A 23561-nucleotide genomic window follows, 5' to 3' on the forward strand; every position below is an offset into this window, starting at 1 on the left:
GACAAGACTGTTTATCTTGTGCAATAATTCCTTTAGGTCCACAACATCAAAGTCGGACTGGCCTATAGGACAATCAGGCAGTGCTTGATGGGCTGGTCTGACAGTTCGGTGTGTCGGCCGTTTTTGATCAGTTTTCGGACGGTTTATGGGCAGGTGGACCGGTTTTATTAGTTTATTTCCCATATATTACCACTTTTTTCAACTTAATGCTTCGCTAATGTGGGTCACTTTTTATTTTGGTGCCCATACCTATTTTCTGTTTCAGTCTGACCCTGCACAACATTCTCGATGATGTGCAATCTTTGTTCCTTCTTAAAAGAGGCACAGAGGCTCCACTTTGACGTACACTCATTCACTCATAGTGTCTTGTCAAAAGGTAATCCTGCCATATTCATACTGTTGAATTTGTCAGCTGGTTTCAACACCTCCGAACTCCTTTGGCCTAAAATCAGTGAAGTGGCTTGAGTGTTAAAGGTTGTAGACGAGTGGTTTCATTCTCATCTGGCAGGCAAACCAAGGTTTGCATCTGAGAGATATCTTTTGCTTATACTCCAGTCACTTTCTGTGTTCCTGTGAACCCTTGCTTATTTCCATCGTTTATATCTACGTTGAGCAACTGCATCAGCTTCTCTTATTTCTGGATGACAATTTTAATAAATGCACGGAATGCACTCCAGATACAAGAAAATGATGAACAGCTATTGGAACCTATGAGTAGGAGCAACTAAACTCAAATCCGCTGTAACAGTAAACACTTGGAATGACAGACTTCTCCTATGGCATGTGACTGGCCTGCTTGCATTACACTTTTATATTAAGTTACTCCACTATATCCGCCTGGTGCTGCAATTTTGGGTTAAAAGTAGATTTGTATAATTTGTGGAACATTTTCGAACTCCAGGGGAGTTCAAATCTTGCTGCTAAAAAAGTAGCTCGCATTTCTAAAACTCAGCATATATCACACACAGAAAACCACTTCCTCAGTTATTGGTTAAGTCCATATTACTTTTAAGCCCTTGACTTTGGCTTACAAATTTGTGCGGCTCTGTCCAATTATATTTGTAACTGAATGAAATTAAAACTGTAGTTCTCCACAGAATTTAGCATTCTAAAAATAAAGGATTTCTCAATCTGCCAACATTTTTAAAAGCCCAGGTCATTTGTTGCTCTTCTTTTCTAACTGCCAAGCTATGTAATTTGCAGTTTACATAAGAACATTTAGGCCTCTTCTTGCTTTTAAGAGCGTGATAAAAACCTTTCTTTTCTGATTCTTTACTCTCTCCTATGATATCTGGAGTGGGCAAAAATAAATCAATTGATGATGGTGATATTTATGTAAATCGATCTAGGGGACAAGGCAACTTTCTTAATGAGATTATATAAGATCAAAAAAGGCTGTAGTTCCTCTATTATAATTTGCATCTTGGATAAATGAAAATAAAAGGATGTTGAAAGTATGTTTTCCTCGAATCCCAGGAGCTATAGATTCTGTTTTAGCAGGAGAGCATTCTCTTGTGCTTGTCGCTTTATAACATTAACTTACCATTGCTATTAATCTCAATCAAATGATGGCCTTTGTCATCAAATGCCGCAACCATAGATTTCAGCATGTTTCCTGAAGCATCATGGATAATCCAATCAGGTGGATGAACAGGACTGTCTTGGATTACCTTCAGCTCTGCAGTTAAAAAGGAAAAACTGGCTATTTATGGTCTACATAGAAATCCATCTATATGTTGTGCTACAGATTGTTAACACAGAATATAATGTTCAAAATTTTAAACATCTACAAAATTTCACCTCACCATAAATTGCATCACACGATTTCAAAAATATTTTTGATTTAATTTTAATTAGTGCAATAATCTGAGTACGAATATAAATTGGTTACAATGTAATATAACTGAATGAAAGAGACTAAACACTGCTGAAGATCTCTTAATTTTACACTTTGATTTAAAAAATGAAATGCTGGTCTTTCATATTTTTTATTCTTAATGAAAATTGAAATTTTGCTAAAGTAAACTCTCCTCTCCTCAACTGTTGACACTTTTTAAAATGCAGTACACCATGCTTTTCTTGCCCATTTTGATTTCCGCCAGCAAGAACTTCGAATATTCACGTATTATATATATTTTTTGATTTTGCAATTCCTGCATTCTTTATACCCAAATAATTTATTTAGTGTAGATGTTTCCTCGCCTTGTCCTGATTAGAGCTGCTTCTTCACAGAGTTAGTAGTTTTTGCAGCCAGACCTTTGAGTTAACCAAGCTAGTAGACGTCACCATACAGTTAGCCACCTTTATTTTTACAGCAGAAAAAAGGTTATGGATTTGAACCTCGGACAGACCTTATGGACGTTATTTTGGAGCGAAGCCTTGTATCATATTTCACTTTCAGTCAGTATGCACATTCCGTAAACATAATGCATTCAAAGTAACAATGTTCACCATAAATGGAGCACTTTTTGCAGTCAAAGATTCTACAATGGCAAAACGGTGTCCAATCATTGGCTCATATCTGCTTCATAAGAAGACAAGGTCATGGGACCCAACTATACGATGCTGCTAAGGCACACCTGGGTGAACGACTTAGCCTTTTGTGCTGAGGGCATGACATCTCACTTGCCTTGGCTTCATACATGTAGCTTAACCACCATCTCAACAAGTAATAAAGTTATAAAGACAATATACAGCCCTACTCACTTTATGGAGGAAGTTGAAGTGGGTTCCCCAAAGTGGTCCAGCCTTAACACCATTAATTTGTATGTATTTTAATTAAAGCAAACACCAAATGCATTGATTCAAACACCTCATTGACAGAGCAGGTCAGGGAATTACATCAATAGAGACTTGGTGACCTTTGTACAAGTTAGTGCTAGCTCGTTGGTGTTAGTCTAATAAGTACCCAGTGTTTGCAGCATGTTGGCTTAAACATTTTTGGTCTGAACCATATGTGATCCCATTGCTGCTGACTTATCAAGCACAATTTAAAGTGACTGCAGCTATTGAAGTGAGTAATTGTAGGGACAAATGTTTCAGTTTCTTTTTTTTAGTATTTTTTACTCTAGGGTTTTTCTCATATCATATTGAGTCAAAACTGTTATTGCACTGCTGGGAGAGAGCTATTTCACTCAGATTGAATCTTTGACTTAAACCTTCTGTAAACAATTCTTCAGTGTGTCACTCTAACCATTCAGTCTTCTACTGGGAATAGTACACATGACCTGCATGTTACACTTGGATGTCTGCAATGTGTTTGAGCCTTCTCAATTAGGATTGATAGGGGTGACTATAGTATGCACTTATATATCTGTAGTAGATACATTGAAACACTAAGGTATCACACAAAAAATATAACCTCCAACGTGCAAAACCTGAAGTGTGGTACGAGAATATTGTAAAATGAATATGAAGAAATTAGAAGGACAGCATGGTCCAACCTAGAGCAGCAGGGAGCCCAAAAATAGTATAATTTGTTTAGGGGAGATTGTGAATCGCCCTTGTTTTCTGATAGTGTTGCCTGAATAATGCATGCCTAATTCCAGGTGACATGGGTCTCTCATGTCTTGCAGGTGTTTAAATCTGACTGCCTGTCTTGTACACATACAGGAGTTGGGGCGATAGAATAGTTGATTTTGTTGCTGCCTCTGCATTTAGTGATTCAATTGGGGTTAACAAAATAGTTTTAGCAATGGAAATACATTTTTAAAAAGCCAGCGTCGAAAGACCCTGGGTCTGAATGGTGTTCCAGTCGACACTTTTAAGGAGAATATGGCTTTTTGGGCCCCTTTACTTACTAATGTGCTTAGATCACCAATACTGGGTCCATTGATCCCATCTTTGCAAGATGCAACTGTTATACCTGTTTTTAAGAAGGGCAATAGGAATCTGCCAAATTGTTATAGCCTCATCTCGTTATTGAACTCTGGAATAAAAATAACCTCACTGGGTTCTCCTCTCTAGACCATAGGAATAGGCTAAGACTAACCATAATCTGTCAGATGCCCAATTTGGCTTTAGGCCTGGTATTGGGACCATGGAACAATGTTTAAATGTGCCCCTCCTAATAGGAAAATACTTCCAATTAAAGAAAGGTGCTTTACATTTAGCATACATAGACCTTTCAAGCGTTTTTGATACTGTAAACCACTCGATGTTGGAAAGCCTTGGTGTTAGAAAAGGCACTGGTCACTTCATTAAGGCATTTACGTTAGGATATAATGGTTAGGATCTAATACAGCCCCAAAGGCAAGTGTACGTCATTGATAAGTTGTATTAAGGGTGTCCACCAGGGATGTGTCCTGACTCCATATCTGTTTTCAATTTATATTGATTGGCTAGAAAGGCACTTACTTCAAATTGGGAAGGATGTCCCGCTTCATCCCAACTTTATTATATGTGTGATGCAGTACTCATAGCGCGAACTCCATATGGTCTGGAAGTTTTGATAGACACCTTCTCTGCTTTTATGAGCAATCTTTATTTAAAGGTATATCGATCTAAGACTTTTACAATGACTTGTGGCTCCAAACGTACAAAAACGAAAGTACATCCTATCAAAGGGGATCCAGTTGCTAAAGTGAGAAACTTTAATTACTTAGCAATCCCCTTTGACTCAGTTTGATACTTGTTTCCATGACGATTTGTCAAACAGCCCCAAAAATATAGGTAAGCCAAAAAAAACGCTTTTTCTACAGAAACATGCTCCTAACTATAACTACCTACTGGCGACTCCCAGTAGATAATATATATAGCATTCGTTGCAAGGACCTCTCAAGGAGGTCCTCACATTTAAATGCCCCTCAGAAGTGTTCACTTTGTAAGAAAGCCTGCCTAAACCAACTTTGATCTGCGACTCCCCAACATTTTTCTCCAAGAAAATAATAACCCAGAATAGGGCTACTCCACGCTCCTCATCCTTCTCTCCCAAAGTTAATCACCTGTTGTATTTCAAAATAAACCCAGATCCCCTAAGACAGTTTCTCTTAGCCAACTTTGATGCCTCCTTCTTCTGCCTTCCATTCATCAGAAATATTTAGGTGTAGTGCCTATATCATGTTTATCCACATTCCAGAATCAAATGCACACCGGCCATTGCAGGGGAGGCAAAACTGTTAAAAACGTGCAAATACTTGTGCTGTGAAAAAAAACAAATCATCCATGTTGTAGAAGTAGGTAACAGTTTGGGCACATGCTCTGTGGAAAATATATGGGGAGGAGTGAGAAACTGAGAAAGGTGAAAAAAGAAACTGACCCATAAGAGAGAAGAGCACAGCATAAACTGTCTACAGTGGAATACCAATTTCAAGGCTTGGGAAGGATGAAACCTGAAAGTTGATCCTATCCTACTTTTTACAGCAAGGCTAACTATCTTCCGTTAGAGATATGACCAGAACTGCAAATCTTCATGCCGTTTGGGGAATCTGGTATCAATTTTGCGGCCTTGCTTCTAACAAGAGACTGTATCTATTGATCAGTCTCAGGATATTCATGATCCGTTATTGTGGAGATGTTTGATAATCCAGGATGGTTTAACATTGATGTGGGACTCTTGCCTCAGTCCTTGTAAACATTTTAAGGCAGGTTTCGTTTGGTTGCATTCCTAGAAATATATTATTAGCCTGTGAGTCATATCTAAATTTCATATGATGATGTTCGCTTAATCTGGAGAGTAAACTTTTCGGTTTACTCGTTAAAATATGGGGCGGATTTCCAGACTTCTTCAACCATCTAAGCTATTTCAAAGGGAAAGAGTCAACAGTCTAAAGTCATGTGTATTGTAGGAAAATTGTTTTTTTCGATTTGTAAGGCATCAGGCAGTGTTTGCGAGCATCACCTTACTGTATTTACACTTCATTGCAAATAATGTTTCTCCTCTTAATAAATAAAACGTTTGTTTATATTTATTGAAGATTTGGTGATAAACAATGATAATCTCTTCATTTCCTGTTTATTTTTATTAACAGATTATTGGTGAAATTTCCAAAAAGGTTGCACAGATTCAAAACGGTAGGTTTCTTTGTCACTTCGTCATTTATGTATGTAAAGGTTTTGAATGTATCTATTGTGTATGAGCAGTTCTTCAACTTTTTTTTTTTTAACCCAAAGCTGGTTTAGGTGAATTCAGGATTCGTGATTTGAATGACGAAATAAATAAACTACTCAGAGAAAAAGGACATTGGGAGGTGCGGATAAAGGAGCTGGGAGGCCCCGATTACACAGTAAGTTGAAGCATCTCATTCTTACCTCGAAGTTTAAAGTTGAGTTTCATGTAGAAAGGTTTGATGAGACTTCCAAGCGTGAGAGTAGAACGCCACAAATGACAACAGTGCTCCGACTGTAAGAGTAGCCTCTGCAGTGCCTTCAAAACAACAAATGTATTGTAAAGTTTGTCAACTTCGCAACTCCGGTGAAGCACTGGTCCGTTTTTATCCTTCAGATTCCTATCTTTTTATACCTATCATCTCGGTATAAAAAAGACTGCAATCTATTTCTTAGCATTAAATGTATCTTCTCAATATTAACACACATTCTTTGTAGTCTCACTTTAATACATGTCTTGACTCTTCAGATATCATCCCCACTCGAGAGCTATTGCCATTTATAAAACCAAGCTCACAATCTGAGAGCGTGTTCTTTCTAGCATAGGGAGCTGGTTGAAGTGGATTCTTCTTAGCTGCACTTGAATGCACTCTAGTTCGTGTCTTTTGTAATCAATCGGAAGTTTTAATAGCTCGTTCTTGAAGTAGGAACTGGATAGACATTCAGGAAAATGTAAACCTTAATGCCATGTATTCTTTTACCACTGCACTAACTAAATCTAGGCATACCTTCAGCTAAATGTTTTCACAAGCTCATTTTTTTATGAATTTTCAGGTCGTAAAATCTTTCCACCCAATTTAGAGTCAATGTAACTCCTCTCCAACTCTAAACGTATTAACTAATTTAGGCCACGGAATTAGTGCTTGACAATCCTCACCTCAATTGATTATGCTCCTTGTGTAATCACATAGCCATTTTACCACCAGCTAGTATTGTTATGATGGGATTTTAAATGAATTTGCTACATTTCCAGATTGCCTCATGAGCTTGATTAATTCCTGATTAGTTCAATAGCAGAATCTTGATCATTGTATCCACCCACTTCATGAACACCAAAATAGTCTCATGTTTACAATTTTATAGATCTGTGCTATATGTAAAACATGAAGTAGTACATTTACATTTCTTAAGAAAAAGTCTTGTAATCATACAGAATTCTACAGAGAATAGAAATATCGCTTGCACCCATCTCTCAAAATGAAATGTTAACTGGATTTCTGCCCACCCAATTACATCTTTTTGCCAGGGGCAGTTTAAATCTCCCTCCATTTTAGAGTTGTTTCGAGATGGTCCATCTCTCCTGCATGCTTAGCTTATTATCCCAACATTTATTTTGAAACATGTTCTTGAGAACTCAGTGACTCCCATTTTAAGCTCATGTGTTAGTTTGTGAATATGGCCTTTCTTTTTCTAATAAAAAGCAAGTATTGAGTGCTGGGTGGTGGATCAGAACAAGAGTTCAATTGAGGATATGTCTTGGCGTTTTTAAGTGTAAGAAAACAATTGTTAATACGCATGTGGAAAAAAAAAGCTTTCTGCAACTAGACCTCTCCCATAACTTTAGTGTTGTCTTTTCTCAGCTACTCTTTTGTCCACACGTCTTGGCACATAGTCCATTGAAAACCTTTCCTCTTTCCACAGAGGCTAGAATCACACAATATAAATATACGCTATTAAAATAAAGAAATAACACCCCATCCTGGCTATCCATACGTTTTTAAGGAGATCTTGCTTGTTACTTAGTGTTTTAGTAGCCTTTAAGCTTGTAAAGCTCTAATAAGGTTGCTTTGTAATCTTAGCATGGGGGTCAGCTTTTATCACATTGCCTTAAGTGCTGCCCTTGTGGTCGCAGAGGAAGTGGCTTAGCAGAGAGAGATGGATAACAGACAATTTGGTGGGGAAAGTACAACACTGGCATCACTCACATATAGCATTCTTTTCTGTAAGACATTGTTTTGGCTGTGCCCAAAGGAAAACCTCCATTTATCATATGTATAAGGACCTCAAATTGCTCACTAAATGCACTGGTTGTTACCAAGATATTCCCTTTTTACAGTTAGAATAAACTCGTAACTCAGTCTCTAAACAGGTCTGATGTATTGTTTCCCTAATTGTAATTAGCACATGGTCAATGACCATGGTCCATTAAACATGAATAATGGATTTCTCACAGCCTGTGCAAAAATTAGCATTATTCAATACTCCTTCAGGGCCAAGTTTTTTTTTCTAAGGTTACATAAGTTCTGTGCTTTTATGTGTGCTTAACGAAGTCACTACATGTGGAGGTGCTTTTTATGCTTAACAAAGTCACCAGATGTGAAAGTGCCGGCTACACCCTCTTCACAGTGAATATTGAGAGATGTCTCCCCATCTGGCATTCTGCCAACAAGTTTACTCTTATGGTAGACAATTCTGTTCTTGCATGCTGCCATATGGTAAACTAACTTCCCAATTCAGCCCTGTCTGCTTTTAAGAGAAAAAAGGAAACAATTAGGCATTCACTGTCTGCAAGTTGTGACTTTCACTCAATCTTCGGGTAAGTAAACCATAATTTCTAAGACCAATTTTGGTAGAATCTCTGCTGTCATCCCATTTCTGTTTGCCAGACAATGTTATGGTAACTGAATTTGCAACTCACTCACTTGCCCTAAAAAGAGACATCCTAGCGCAGGAAGAAGGATGCTGACTGGAGCTTAAGAATAGCCAGGGTTTGAACTTTGTTTTGAAAGTGGGAAGAAGCTAGTCCAACTCGGATCAAGGGGGATTTTGATCCAGCTTGTGGCTGTCAAATACAAAAAGGATCAACTTCCCCTTCTGGAGAGACAAATACATGGAAGAGTGGCTAAGCGCTGATGACACAAGGAAAGAAACTGAGTAGGCTGAAGGAAAGAGATGCTATTGGGCAGACACCTTGAGCCGACATTGTAGAGCGCCCTGTGAGTGTGGCAAATCAGCTGAACATTTTAAAAATGGCCCTTTTCTGCTGAACTCTGAGCCAGTAGAATGCCTTGAGATGGGAAGATACCAAGGCCCACACCGTTCACTTAAGTACTAGCTTTTCAGCCACATTTTGACCTGTATAATCCTTTACTCAAGTGGTCAGGGATGCCTACACACAGAGCACTGTTAACTAGACTGCCAGTGACGAGGGAATGAGTTGCAGTTTTGCATGACTTAATAGGAATCCATCTAAAGACTTTAAGAAGCATTCTCAAAATGCCAACGCAGGATGCAGAGACTGGATTAATTCGATCAGCCATAGATAACATGTAGTCTAGGACTATACCCAGGTTTCTGACAGGGTTGGTTGGTCATGGGGTGTTCCCTAGCTCAGAATACCTCTAGCCTTCTACCCAATAAGATAGGGTTTTGCAGAACAGCATATCTTCAGGTTTTTTTCCAGTGTAGCTTAAGGTAGCTAGTTCCCATTCAGCCATAGACTTGGAGCATGCAACCATTGAAGTTAGTGTTTGTGATGTTTTCAGAGATCGAGATTATGAGCTGGGCATCTTCAGCATAGATGATTTCAAAGCTGTAGGATCTGATAAATATTCTAGAAGGACAGAGAGGGACCACTTTACACCAAAGGAATAGGGTTCATATAGTCTATTAGAGAGGGAAAACATCCTTTGGGTTAATTCCAGTGGTTCATACACCTCAGAGAACACACAATCATCCAATATTACTCACACACTGTACCCTGATGGGGGAATCCAATCGTCAACCCAAGGTCAAAACAAAAATGAAAAGTTTTTCCAAAAATATATTAATTTATTCTTCTAATTTAAAAACAAGTACATGCCGGTATACTTGCACAAATTACAAGATATTTTGTTATGACCACATAACGTACATAATATCAATAATTCTACACACAGTATTTCTCAATGCCACCTAAGGCGCCATATAAAGTATATCACTGAATAATTCATATACAGGGACAGACATACAAAATACATGAGAGAGTACACACAAAAGACCGTACAATTTGTCATGAAAAGGTACACATCAGTGTATAGCACATTAAAAACTGTAATACGAAAGAAAGTGCCCTATTAATTATCTGCAGTTCCAGTTTTTACACGGATTGTGTAAAAAGTGTCAACTTGTTTCGATGGGTAACTTTCAATTAGGTAAATAGCGTGAAATTAGAGAATCTCTAGTTCCATCTCAAACTAGCTGTGCATCAATCCAACTTTAATTTAATTTAACTTTCAATTAGACCATCTTTCTCAAGACCGATTATTTTGACTCTCCTATAATAAATATGTTGCGAATTGTGGACACATATCCCCCCTCCTTCAGGGCCCACACCCCTTGGCGCTCTCAGCCTCTTCATTCTGTCCTTGAGAATGCTGTCACTATAATGAAAAGCACCCCATTCATCAGGTCTGTCCCTGGAGCACGACAAGACCTCCTGCTCTGTCTGTCTTGACTCACTCAAAGAAAACTTCGACTTACAGAGACGCTCAGTAGCTCGCTCCACAAATGATGGTGCAGTCACATGAGGACGGCACCCTCAACCTCTTTGGAGAACGTGATACCAGGGAAGAGTAAGAACTCCTCTGACCTTCCTCCAAGCAGCCCATCCACTAAAGCCCTGAGGCCAGCTCACAATCCAGGTCAGAGTCGAGGAACCTCCTCTTGTCAAATTTCTCTCGAAGATGTCTATCATGAGTACCCCCCACAACACCTCCACCCCCACTCAATCATTGCTCTCAAGCTGAGCACCACCCTCGAGGGGGTTGGGTGTCAAGCCCAGAACTTGAGCGCCAAGCTTTCTGGTCCACCACTGTCAGAGGGCCTTGTCGGAGCTGGCATAAGGCTTCAGATCGAACACCGATCCAGCAGAAACCACCATTAAATACCTGGTATACAGCGCTACCTCGGCGCCATACCAAAATGCCCTCGGCTCAGAAAAATCACTCTGTTCCAGCAGGCCCAAAACCATCTTCAGTGCTGAAAAACTCCTACACCGAAAATGCCTTCCACGGTCACTTCCAATGTCCAGGAGCTGCCAATTTAGAAATGCTTGCAGCAGTAACTGGACGCCAAGCGGGAGCAGATCCCTTAAAGGCCCAAGATACCGAAGCTCTCGCCGTGGAGAACCAAACCACCGGCCAAGTTCAAGAAGCTCCAGGACTGGGGCACTAGCCCGCTTCGGCCTCCTCTCCGTCCTTCTTCTTTGCCCCACCACTGCTCCTGCACCTTTTTCTCCTCCTCCACAGGGTCACCCCACATCACACTCACCCAGGGGTTCTCCTCACTCGGGTGTGGGGTAGTTCTTCTTATTCCTTGGATCCCTATGAGGCTCCTTTGAACCTCGAACCCCACGAAGACTCTTGGAGTGACTACAGCATAGCTTTCCCCTGGGGATACCGACAAAGACCTTTACCCTGACCAGCCTTCCCTCCCCACCTTACCCTCTTCCCACAGATGGTAGCACCTCGTATCACCAGCTCCTCCATCAGGCTGCCGCCTTTCACAAGGCTGACTTGCATAAGGTCCAGGAGAGTGAGGATTTCCTCGTGGAGATGCTATCTTCCTTACAGCGCTTCCTCAGATTCCTCCCCATACTCCAGGGCATGTTAAGGACTGCCACTGAGGCATTCAAGGAGCCGGTTAAAGCCAGGGTGGTCACACCCAGAGTGGACAAAAAACACAAGGCCTCCCCTTCTGATCCCCCCCTTATCAGGAGTACACTCCCCTCTGGCTCCCTCGTGGTCCACACAGCCCGCAAGTGGGCAAATCCTCAGGGTACTGGTGATGCTCCACTACCGGACAAGGGACCTCAGGACCCTCAACAAATACATCCTGTCAGAATTCTTTCATATGGTGACACTCCTCAATGACATACCTCTACTGCAGCAAGGCGACTTATTGACCGCCCTCCACATGAAAGACACCTACCCTGCACATCGCCAGTACCTCTGGTTCGTGGTAAGTTGCCAGCATTATCAATTCAGAGCACTTCCCTTTGGGGTCCCTACCACCCCCAGGGTGTTTACAAAGAATCTAGATGTGGTAGCCACTCATCGCAGGAGGAGCGGCATCTATGTGTTCCTTCACTTCGACGACTGGCTGATCAAGAGCGCCACTACAGTGCCTCGCTCACGTGCCGGCCACCATCGACCTGCTACTTGCTCTTGGGTTTGCCATCTACAATGCAAAGTCCAACTGTCAAGCTCTTCCTGTCCAACCCTTCTTGGGGGCAATACTCAACATTGTTGCCAGCAAAGCCTATCCCAGCCGAGCAAGGGTTCAAGCTTTCCAGTCCCTGCTCTCCCTTTTTTTACCAGATCACCAAGTAGCGGTTAGGACAGTCATGCACCTCCTCATCCTGATGGCCTCTTGTATTGCCATAGTTCCCTGAAAGAACCTTTTTTCTAATTTCAAAATGCCAGGGTAGTCCTCTGGACATACCCCATGTTCCTCCCCAAGATGGTCTCTAGTTTCCACCCTAATCAAATTTTTTGAACTCCCTGCATTCTTCCCACATCCAGAGGCAGTAACAGAAAGGGCTTTTCACACATTAGATGTCAAAAGGGCCCTCATGGACTTCATTGACCGGACAAACTCTTCCATAAGACACTGCAGCCGTTTGCCTTAATTTCCATACCACAAAAAGGACGTTCTCTGGCTCTAAAGCGGGACTAGCATATGTTATGTTATGTTAGGTATTTTATATAGTGCGCAGCTGACTCAGTGAAGGGGTGTCCCGGCGCTGCTAGCTGTGTCGGTAGAGAAGGAGGGGACTAAACCAATGGGAACAGGTAGGTTTTGGTGGCTTTACGGAAGGACAACAGGCAATCCAGGCGCCGAATCTGGATAGGGAGGGAGTTCCACAGTTTCGTGGCAAGATACCGGAAGGACCGACCCCCAGCACTGAGGCGCTTCACCCGAGGGACCGTAGCCAGATATTGCTCAGCAGAGCGTAACTGGTGGGTGAGTACATAGGGCACCAGCAGATTGGACAGAATCTCAGGGGAAGAAAAGTTAATTATTTTGAAAGTCAGGCAGAGAGTTTTGAATTCAATCCTTTTGGACATGGGTAACCAGTGTAAATGGTGAATGGTCCCCGTCACGGAACAGGTTCTAGGGAGCCTCAATAGGACTCGAGCAGCTGCATTCTGGACTCGCTGCTTGTTAGCGTCTTACAGGAGTGAATTAGCATTGTCCAGTCTGTACAAAATAGACGCCTGGACTATTAACTGGCGGGTAGAAGGATCAAAGAAACCTAACATGGGCCTAAGTCCCCAGATGAGGCCAAAGCAGGTGCCTGCAACCTTCTTAGTATGTTCCTGAAACCCAAGAGTGGAATCGAGCCAAACCCCAAGATTTATTTACCCCCAACTTAGGGGATGGGGCATTGCCCAAGGTCGCAGCCACCATTGCGCACTCCAGAGCCCCTTGTCTCTCCCCACCAACAGCACCTCTGACTTATTGGTGTTGAGCTGAAGGCAGTTGGTGGTCATCCACCGCGTGACCGCCGCTAGGCCGCTCCGAAATTTGGAGGCACCCCGTGTGGGGTCTTCGGAGAGGGCCACCACCAACTGCGTATTGTCGGCATACGAGATCATGGTCAAGCCATGGTCCCTTGCCACCCAGCTAGAGGTTGAACGTACAGGTTGAAAAGTACGGTGCTCAAAGCCGAGCCCTGAGGTACCCCCTGCCTGATGGATTGAGCGCGGGAGAGAAAGGGGGGCAGTTACTTGGAATGTTCTGTCAGACAGAAAATATCTAAACCAGTCCAAGGCGAGACCTACCACCCCAGCCTCCTCAAGGCGATGTAAGAGGATCCGATGAGAGACCGTATCAAAAGCGGCACTGAGATCCAGCAATATCAGGGCCGCGGTATGTCCCTCATCCAGAATGGTTCGCAGATGTTCGTCACAGCGAAGAGGGTGGTCTCAGTGCTGTGGCCCGGGCGGAAACCATTCTGGGACCGATCCAAGATGCCAGTCTTATTCAGAAAGCCCGAAAGGATATTGTTGGTGTGGGACTCAGCAACTTTAGCAACCCAAGGCAGTAGAGATATAGGGCGGAAGTTTCCAGTTTAGTCTGGTCTAGTGAGGGTTTTTTCAGCCAGGGGACCACCCTTGCATGCTTCCATAGCAGAGGCACGACTGCAGTGGTGAAAGAGGAGTTAATTGCCTGACACAATGGCATAAGGATTACAGGTAGGGAGTCCCTAAATTGGGCAAGCCTCAAAGGATCTACGGGGGAGTCCGATTTGACTTTTTTGCTCAGCATGAGGAACTCATCCTGGGAGATAGGGGAAATAGCTGCCAATGTGAGGATGGGTGGGAGACCTTGCGAGGCGAAGGGAACGGTAGAGCAAGTAGGGAAAGACTCATAGATGGCTTCCACCTTCTTAACAAAGAAGGTGGCCAAGTCCTCGCATTGCTGCCCAGACGTGATCACAGGGGTGGTGGGGTCTTTCCTATTTTTGAGATCATTAAGTATTTTAAAAATGCATTTGGCAGGGTTCTTACTAGACTTAATCTCACTAGAGAATTAAGCCGAACGTGCCGAATGTATGGCCTTGTGATAGCACTTGATCGCAACCTGGTAGGACTTCTTAGCCCCAAGGTCATAGTCCCTTCTCCAGACCCGTTCCAGTTTTTTACAAGTACTACGCAAGACTGCCAGATAATCATTGAACCATGGGTTAGAGTTCGAGCAGCGACCCTTGGACCATTTAGCTGGAATAAGAGAGTCTAGGGCATGTAGAATCCAGTTACAGAGAGATTTGTACGCTGAATCCGGATCGGTAGCTGGAGTAGGGGGACAGCGTGCCAAGATGGCAGGCAGGTCCTCCAGTTTAAGTTTATGCCAACATCGTCTAAATGAGACCTTAGAATCAGCTCTAGGCACTGGCTCTGATAACGGGAAGGAGATAGAAACCATAAAATGGTCAGACCAACACACCATGCTAGGTGTCTTGACTAAAAGAGAGGGGATGTTGGAAAAGACAGGGTCAAGCAAGTGTCCGGCAGTGTGGGTAGGGCCCACCACAAGCTGGCTTAATTGGCAAGCGGTGACATCCTCCTTGACAAATGTACAATGGTAGCAGGACTTGAAGATGACGGCTAAGCCCCCACCTCTAGACCTCCTGTTTACAGTCAAGATACTAAAGCCTGGGGGGAGCGCTAAACCCGGTTCAGCCACCATGGCATCCGTCAACCAGAATTCGGTTAGGAAGAACACATCGGGTGATTCGTCCTCTATCAAGTCGTAAACCTCCATGTAATGTTTAACCAAAGATCGGACATTAAGGCATAGGATTTTCATAGAGGACCTGGGTAGAGAAACGGGACAACAGGGGGCCAGCACGGGATGGGAATCCTAGCCGCAGTTAAGACAGACGAAAGGCCCCTCCACAACATCCATCAACGGCTGACTGCATGGAATTCCCCGCCGGCCAATGGACATCAGGTCTTCTCTGGTGTATAATGGCACACCTGACTTAAATTTAATTAAACAAAGAGAGAGTAAGGGATCAATTCGCAAAAACGAACGGAGTGTACTCCTGGTCCCCTAGGTCGAAAGTTTACAAAAACATCAGAGGAGTACCATCAGAGGCTGTTTAGAGAAAACCGTCTGAGTGGGATGACTACAAAAAGAAGAGAGTCCTTCTTTTGTTTAAAAACCCCTCACTCACTAACCTAGTTGGTGACATGCTTCATCATCGGGGTCCACCCTGATAGCCGAGTGCCATCAGGGTGTGCTGCGACACCTGAATTACAGTGGAGCGGGTATTTGTGTGTGTGAAGTGAACAAAAAAAATGTTAAAAATTGTCCTGGTATACTTGTGTGAAAAAGAATTTTATTTGCAAGTTACTGGACAATATTAAAATCAAGTGTGTGGATACAAAAAGGTATGTTATGACCATGTGTATCACTATGTGTAGGGTCTACATGTTTCAACCCGTTGTATGGAAGTACTGGGTTTTCATCAGGACCAAAAAAGGAAGGTGGGTGGTCAGGACACACTAACGACCTGCCAGTCCTAAGTTCCTTGAGACTACTGACAAAAATCTGGGTCATCCCGGAAACCAGCCCGACCCTACTAAACGCTACCGGGCGCACCACAGCCTTAGCGGGGAGGCACGGAGAGGCGAGTAGGTACTTGGCAATTGAACCACACAGTAACTAATACGTTACCTTACGTGGTTTTTCCTTCCCTCTACCCCGTGAAGCCCAAAAGACCCATAGTAGGAGTCTTTTTGCTTTTCTCACTCCCATCTGGGTGTGAAGATTTGACTACGACAGATTTTTGTCAGTAGTCTCAAGGAACTTAGGACTGGCAGGTCGTTAGTGTGTCCTGACCACCCACCTTCCTTTTTTGGTCCTGATGAAAACCCGGTACTTCCATACAACGGGTTGAAACATGTAGACCCTACACATAGTGATACACATGGTCATAACATACCTTTTTGTATCCACACACTTGATTTTAATATTGTCCAGTAACTTGCAAATAAAATTCTTTTTCACACAAGTATACCAGGACAATTTTTAACATTTTTTTTGTTCACTTCACACACGCAAATACCCGCTCCACTGTAATTCAGGTGTCGCAGCACACCCTGATGGCACTCGGCTATCAGGGTGGACCCCGATGATGAAGCATGTCCCCAACTAGGTTGGTGAGTGAGGGGTTTTTAAACAAAAGAAGGACTCTCGTCTTTTTGTAGTCATCCCACTCAGACTGTTTTCTCTAAACAGCCTCTGATGGTACTCCTCTGATGTTTTTGTACACCTGACTTAAAACCGCCAGCATTCCTGGCGTCTGGCGATGTCTAGGCAGCGGACGGGCGCAGACGGGCTTGCCTTCGGCAAGCACGTCCGCTGCGCTCCTGCGCCATGGGCAGCCTAAGTAGTATGTCCGATAACAGATGAGGTGGAAGAATAATCCGCCTCCCCTAACAAGATGGCGGTAGGAAACGGCAACCAGAAGTGGATATGCGCCGGCTGGTGCTATGCAGTACTCCCTCCACACCAAACATCCCAATAATGGCTGCGGTGGACCGGGGGGTGCACAACCAGACAGCACACTGTCTCCTCAATTAAGTACAACTAAGTAAGTGCAACAGTTAATTTTAAAAATGAGCACGAGTGGTTAGTGAAGTATATTCAAACATGTTTCTTCAAGCCAAGAGCTCTTTGCCTGCCCCAGGCCCCACTCTACCCACAAGAAAGAGGCATCTAAGGCTTTTTTGGATACCATCCCTATCCGTGACATCTGCAAGGTAGCTACCTTGTCTACTCCTCACACTTTCAATAAGCATTACCATGTGGATGTCCTAGCACACCAGCAAGCTAACCTTGCCCAGGCTCTACTTTATACACTTTTCCAGTCCTCTGCAACATCCTCTGGCTAGGCACGGCTTAGTGGAGAACTGTTTATTGTCTATGCACAGCATGTGTATCTACAGCTACTCATGCCACAAATTGAAAATGTATTGGCATGTAGTGCTGTAGATTCACATGCACCCTCCCACCTCCCAGGACACCTGTGGGTGTTGCATATGCCTTTCTTTTCTTATTTTTATTTTCGCATTGTCATCGACTTTTGTATCTCTACGTAGCATTTCTCATCCTCGGCCACCGTATGGAAAAATAGTTTAATAATGGTGCCGGTGCTCATGTGCATTATCAGTAATCGGTGCAGTCACTATAGCTCGTGACTCTCTTTGAAGAAAAACAAGTTGCACACGTCTGAAACCAACCCTATATGGCAGGAGTATGTACAGAATGTGGATCTACGACACTACATGCCACAAACCGATTCTTACATGGTAATTAACATTTTCTTTGTACACACTGAAGCCCAATTGAGTTTTATGTCTGCTGAAATAATATGGAAGTTGAATGTTCTTTATGGAAGCAAAAGACTATCATCATCATTGATTTTTTGGGTATGTTTGATGTGCAAGCAACAATTTTGCCTGTTTTTTTAAGGTCTCACCTTTTCCATTCCGCATCAATGGAAAATGAATAGAATTCTAGTGGTCAAAATACTCGTCAAACTATGGCTTTTTCGGTGCGGTTTTCTTCGAGTTCACGTGGCCACAGGCACGTGCTTTTGGGCCATAAACTTTCATGGCCATCTGTTCCCCAGCTCCAGCACCTCCCCTCTCTCTCCCCGCACACAGCCTTACTCGGATTTCTCCTTCCCCTCCCCAGCCAGCTTCCCCCAGGCCGTGTTCCCTCCCACCGCCATAAACTTTCACGGCCTGTTCCCCAGCTCCAGCACCTCCCCTCTCTCTCCCCGCACACAGCCTTACTCGGATTTCTCCTCCCCTCCCCAGCCAGCTTCCCCCAGGCCGTGTTCCCTCCCACCTTTCCTCCTCTCTGTCCCTTCTTTCATTCACAACTTGTTGGAACTGCATTTGACATGTTTTCACAAATCACATTGTCCTAAGTAACTTTCTTTGAATGCTAGACATTAATAAACGTTTCATGTATTTGCATGTTTATTCTAGCTTTATTCGGATTTAGTTTTTTTTACCATTGGCCATTTGTTCTACATTCTTTGTTGCATGGCACAGACTCTTCAGGCGCTTATAATGCAATCCGCGTGAAGCGCTTTGAAGCAGCCGCCAGCTGACAAATCGGTGGAATACTGTTCAGCATCGTCTGATAAAAGTGCTCCAGAAGTGAAAACATAACTCTCAGTTCCTCGAAAAGGGCCTTCTGATGTAGCCTGTTCTGTTGCAATGTAATCCATGGGAGGCATTTAAAGCAGCCTCTGGGGACCGCACCCCTTCTTGTAAAATAACGAAGTCCGGTCACGTGACTGCTCGGGTTACAGTGCACTTAAATAAAACAAATCCCCTCCCTCGGCGCACTTCACTCCGAGAATACAAATACACAATTCCGTAAGTGTTTTTTTCACTCTTGCATAGCGACCTGAGCGTGTAAACTAGAGCACAAGCAGGCTGGCTGAGTCACGGTTCAGCCAGAGCAGGCTCCATCGTCGAGAGAAGATGTGTCCGCCCCCAACTCTCCTCTCTGTGCCGGAATCGGGATCGACCCTGCAAAGCAGGAACGCCTGTCGGTCACCATTCACTTCTGCCTCTGCGCTCCTGTTCGTGAAATGGCCCCAAATTGGTCTCTGTGTGTTGTCTTCCGACCCTCCATCTCGGAGTACTTTTGAGACAGACTTCTGTTAAGATTTCAGAGCGAGTACGCCTCTCAAAGTAGTCTCTATAATGTGCTGCACGGATAAACACTTATGCGGTCCCAAAGGCGAGACCTATTGGCTATGCCAATGCTTGTTTCCTAAGCCTCGTACACCCTCTCTGGAGAGAGAACGTGATAAATATTACCTTCTTAGTACTTAAAATGTTTTGTCTCGGACTGACTAGGATCAAACGTGGTTTTTAGTCATATTGGTGAACTTGGGCTACATTGACAGTAAAATTCAATGCAATAGTCACACTACCCTTCCCTGGTTTAATGTAGGAGCATGAAATACAGACATATAATGTCAAAGACGTCATGAACAACGTATGCAGTCATGGTGAGAAGAGAATTGGAACTCTATAATGAGTCAGCTCATCAAATATAGAAACATTCCTGCTACAGCTCCCGAGAAATAACTTAAAACCAGTCATGGTACATCCTCTCAGTCAGGCATATCTCTATTGCGTCCATGTTTACTCTCATTTCTTGGGGCAGTGACATCCTTCATAGGTTTCCAGTTTCATATCTGTACACCAGTACTTACCCTTCTCCAAGACTCCAGGGCAGAACCATAATACCCTCTATTCTCGTTCGATGTCCCCCCTCAGCCAGTTTAAGGCCCATCATGTACAGGGTTACCTGATAGTTTGCACATCTCTATCACCCTTCCTGCCCGACTTAGCCGTTTGTAGAGCCGACATCAAGGTTAAGACCAGAATCATCGCGATTTCTGCATTTACTACATCTAAAAAGTGCAAAAATGTAGAGTATGAAATAATGTACCTGGAGCATCATGACATCATATATAGTGTTCCCAAATAGCCCACGGCCGATCCTTAATCCTATAAAAGGATATCACATTAAAGATCTGAGGTTGACAACACCTTAAACTGGACGACATAGGAACAATGAGGGCTTCTTCCCAATCACGGTGTGCTCGATTGAGCCCAAATCCATCCTACACTTTTCTCTCAATCCTCCTAACAAGTTGAATTTCACAAAAAGGTATTGTAAATTTTAGAAACTCCCCTGCCCGGCAGTTCTTTCTTAATAACCTTGACCTCGACAGAAGCTGTCTTGTACTTCCCCTTTGCCTATGCTGAAGCTGAACTAGGTATATCTGATAAACAGTTCGAAATAAAATTCAGCCTGGCCAGGTCAAACTTTTTGTGCAGCTTAGAGAAGGAATTTATTTCCCCATCACATAAACCTAACTTGCTTATCCGGTCACCTATTCAGATATCTTAAAAGCAGGTGTCTTGTAATGGTATGCAGAGCTGCTGTCTGGTCTTTGTAATATTTGCACACTCTGTGTTTTAACATTGCTTACATTTTTTAGATCTTTCAGTAGTAGGTACTGTTGAAGCCATTTTTATGCACTATACTGTCTCTACATTGCTTCATGTTTTAAGATCTATCAGTACTAGGCAGTGTTGCATAACCGTTTTGTCCAGAGTTCAGTTTGCCTAGTATTCAATATCTGTTTTACTATTAGTAACTAGAGAATATATAATTGGAATTCAGCAGAAGTAATTTCCGTGGTAATCGTGTTACTGTTGTGTGTTCTGTGGGGAACCACGCCCTAAGACTTTTGACTGAAATTGCTTTTCTCTTCTGGATTGAAAACCCTGACCTGGGATAAAGCAGTTCATAACTGGATGAATAGATTTGCGCTGGTGAAGTCATCGGTAAACATGGTACCACTTTGAGGTTGTAGCGTCCTGTTCAAATATCTTCCTTAGGCTTATTTTAGAAGTCTGTCATTTTGATTGGGGGTGCATCAGAATACCTACAGTGGAGTGAACATGCCTCACAGTATTCCACATAATATTAAGGAGTGCCCAGTCTTGGGAGGTGGGCTGCAGAGGATTTTTCAGAACAAAATGACTCGCTCTCACATATCCTTTTAATGTGTATCATATCATCTTGTGAAAAGACATTACATTTCTGCATTAACTATTGCCTCGTTGTGTGCTTTACAAGTGGTTTGCAATAGCTCATTCTGAATGTAAGGCTTCTTCGGCACATCGCTGATTGGATGACTATCATCTACTTACAATTGAATGCTAATAAATCAGAGAACCTTCTTTTGGGTAGTAATACTCACCGATGGAGTGATCGCTGGTGGCCTACCGCTCTAGGAGCCCCTCTGGTGCCCAAACAGATGTAAAAAATCTTGGGGTCTGGGTTGACTCCTCCCTAACTTACCAGGCGCAGACAAAGTCAGTTGCTGGTGTCTGTTTTGGACTCTTACGTAGACTCAAGCCACTGCTTGAATTCTTCAACGCCAACACCCGCCAGGCCATCATCCAGTCCAACATACTTTCAAGACTTAACTATTCAAACTCTCTGTATCTAGATGATAACAAAGCAGGGATTCACCGCCTGCAAAGGGCACAAAACGCCGCTGCTCGGATGCTCTTCGGCCGGCCCAAATCTTGTTCAGCCTCCAATCTCCTATGTAGGCTCCATTGGCTCCCAGTGGAAAAGAGAATCATTTTCAAAGTCCTGTGCATCTCTCACAGAATTTTAAATGTTCTTGCCCCAAACATTCTAGCCAATCTCCTCACTCCCTACATTCCGAACCTCATGCTGCGCTTCTCTGCCCAACACTTAGCATGTATCCCTCACGTCAGAGGAACGCAGGCCAGAGGTCACTCTTTCCGAGCCCTCGCGCCCTTAATCTGTAACACCCTTCTGGCCAACATTATAAGTATCCATGATCACGGATCTTTTCAGAAAGCTATAAAGACACTACTCTTTCCAAACTAATTTCTTCCATACCCTGCGGTTTTTCTGTTTTTTGTTGGTCTAGGGAATAGCGCTGGGAAGGCCTGTTGCTGGGGTAGCCATATGCTTCATAAATTTTGTAACATTACATATTTGCTTGAGAAGCTAGTTTATCATTGGTTGCTAGTAAATGGATCCCTCAAACATGGTTGACCTTGCCAGTGGCTAAGTGTTCTTTGTTTTTATCTTGATCTTTGTTTTCTTATTTTTTTTAATCTTTTTATGAAACATTTTTATTGTTTTACTTATCTAGCTTAATACGTAGTCTGCAGTTAGCAAGCTTGTTAAACAATGCCCTCCCATTAATTATAGAGCAGAAAATGAACTGGTGTGCGGAACATTAGTTAATAGAAGTGTACATACTACAGCGTCTGTGTGGAGAGAGCATGGGATTGCTAGGGTAATAAGAAGATAGAATACATCTCAACTTCAGACAGAAGCACTAGCCCATAACTACGCAGTGATCGAGGAGAACTGGTACCGTATTGGAGCATGGAAGTACACGTTACCTGAAATAGAGGGATGGACATCATCACTCAAAATTGAATGTGCCTATCGGGAAAACTAAGAACCGCAGTTGGGCATAAGGTGTTGTGAAATCAAGGAGGGAGGTTATCATCCTTCAAGGAAGACTGCAGCTCATTCAGGAGAGAGTACCAGCTGACAGAGATGTGGTACTTACTCAAGCCCCTAATATCTTCCCGGTGTAGGGCAGTGCTCTCAGCCTTAGAACAAGGCATCCCTGGAGTGGGCCCAGGCGGAAAGTTGAGGAAGTGTAGGTGACTTCCATCTGCAGGTACTCAAATGGTTAGCTAGCAAATGGTTATCTAGCAAAAATCAACAAGGGGAGCCGAGCAAGCGTCTTGGCTTCCTCCTCTTTCTCTCTACTTTATTTGCTAGCTAGCAAAATAGCCATGTCCAATAACCGCACAGTTACTTTGTTTTTTTTGGGGCGTTCAAACATACCCAACAGGCACACCTCCTATGTGTGTTGCAAGGGGTTCCCAGTACAGCTAGCTAAGAGAGTTGTGATACCCAGCCAGTATAGGGAGAGTGCGTGGCACCTCTAAAACATATGCAGGAAATCAGCATCTGGCTGGATGATTTCCTCTGGAGTGAGGTAGGCCCTGTGTAGTATGTAGTATTGTTTATCTTGATCTTCATTATCAAGAGACTTACTTATACCAGAAGTGCTCCTGAAGATCATATAGTGTTTTTTTCGACAGCAACTTAGTGAATTATTTTCTTTTCAAATCTTTGAGCTGATACCTTGACAAACGGCTTGCTCCACCCTGGCCTTAGCCATGGTCCTCACTCATCAATTAATGCTATTTTCTCTGGCCAGGCCCTTCTGTTTTTTTTATTCAGAGTAGTTTTGTTCAATAGGTATACAATATGTTAAATCTGTCAATAAAGATGGTAATTCTTTGCTTGTTTGGCGGGGGGCTGTCGAGTGAGAAAAGAGCAAAAAT

General features: G+C 43.1%; 1 protein-coding gene across 1 annotated transcript in view; it reads left to right on the forward strand.

Annotated features, from left to right (window-relative positions):
* ISY1 (ISY1 spliceosome associated protein) overlaps window positions 1-23561 on the forward strand; it is a 204018-nt gene that overhangs the window by 71707 nt on the left and 108750 nt on the right. The window contains exons 5-6 of the mRNA XM_078661431.1: window positions 5970-6012; window positions 6112-6224. Coding sequence (XP_078517557.1) covers window positions 5970-6012; window positions 6112-6224 — 156 coding nt within the window. The remainder of the gene's footprint in view (window positions 1-5969; window positions 6013-6111; window positions 6225-23561) is intronic.

The sequence above is a fragment of the Lissotriton helveticus genome, chromosome 9, assembly GCF_964261635.1.
Source record: "Lissotriton helveticus chromosome 9, aLisHel1.1, whole genome shotgun sequence".
NCBI lineage: Eukaryota > Metazoa > Chordata > Amphibia > Caudata > Salamandridae > Lissotriton > Lissotriton helveticus.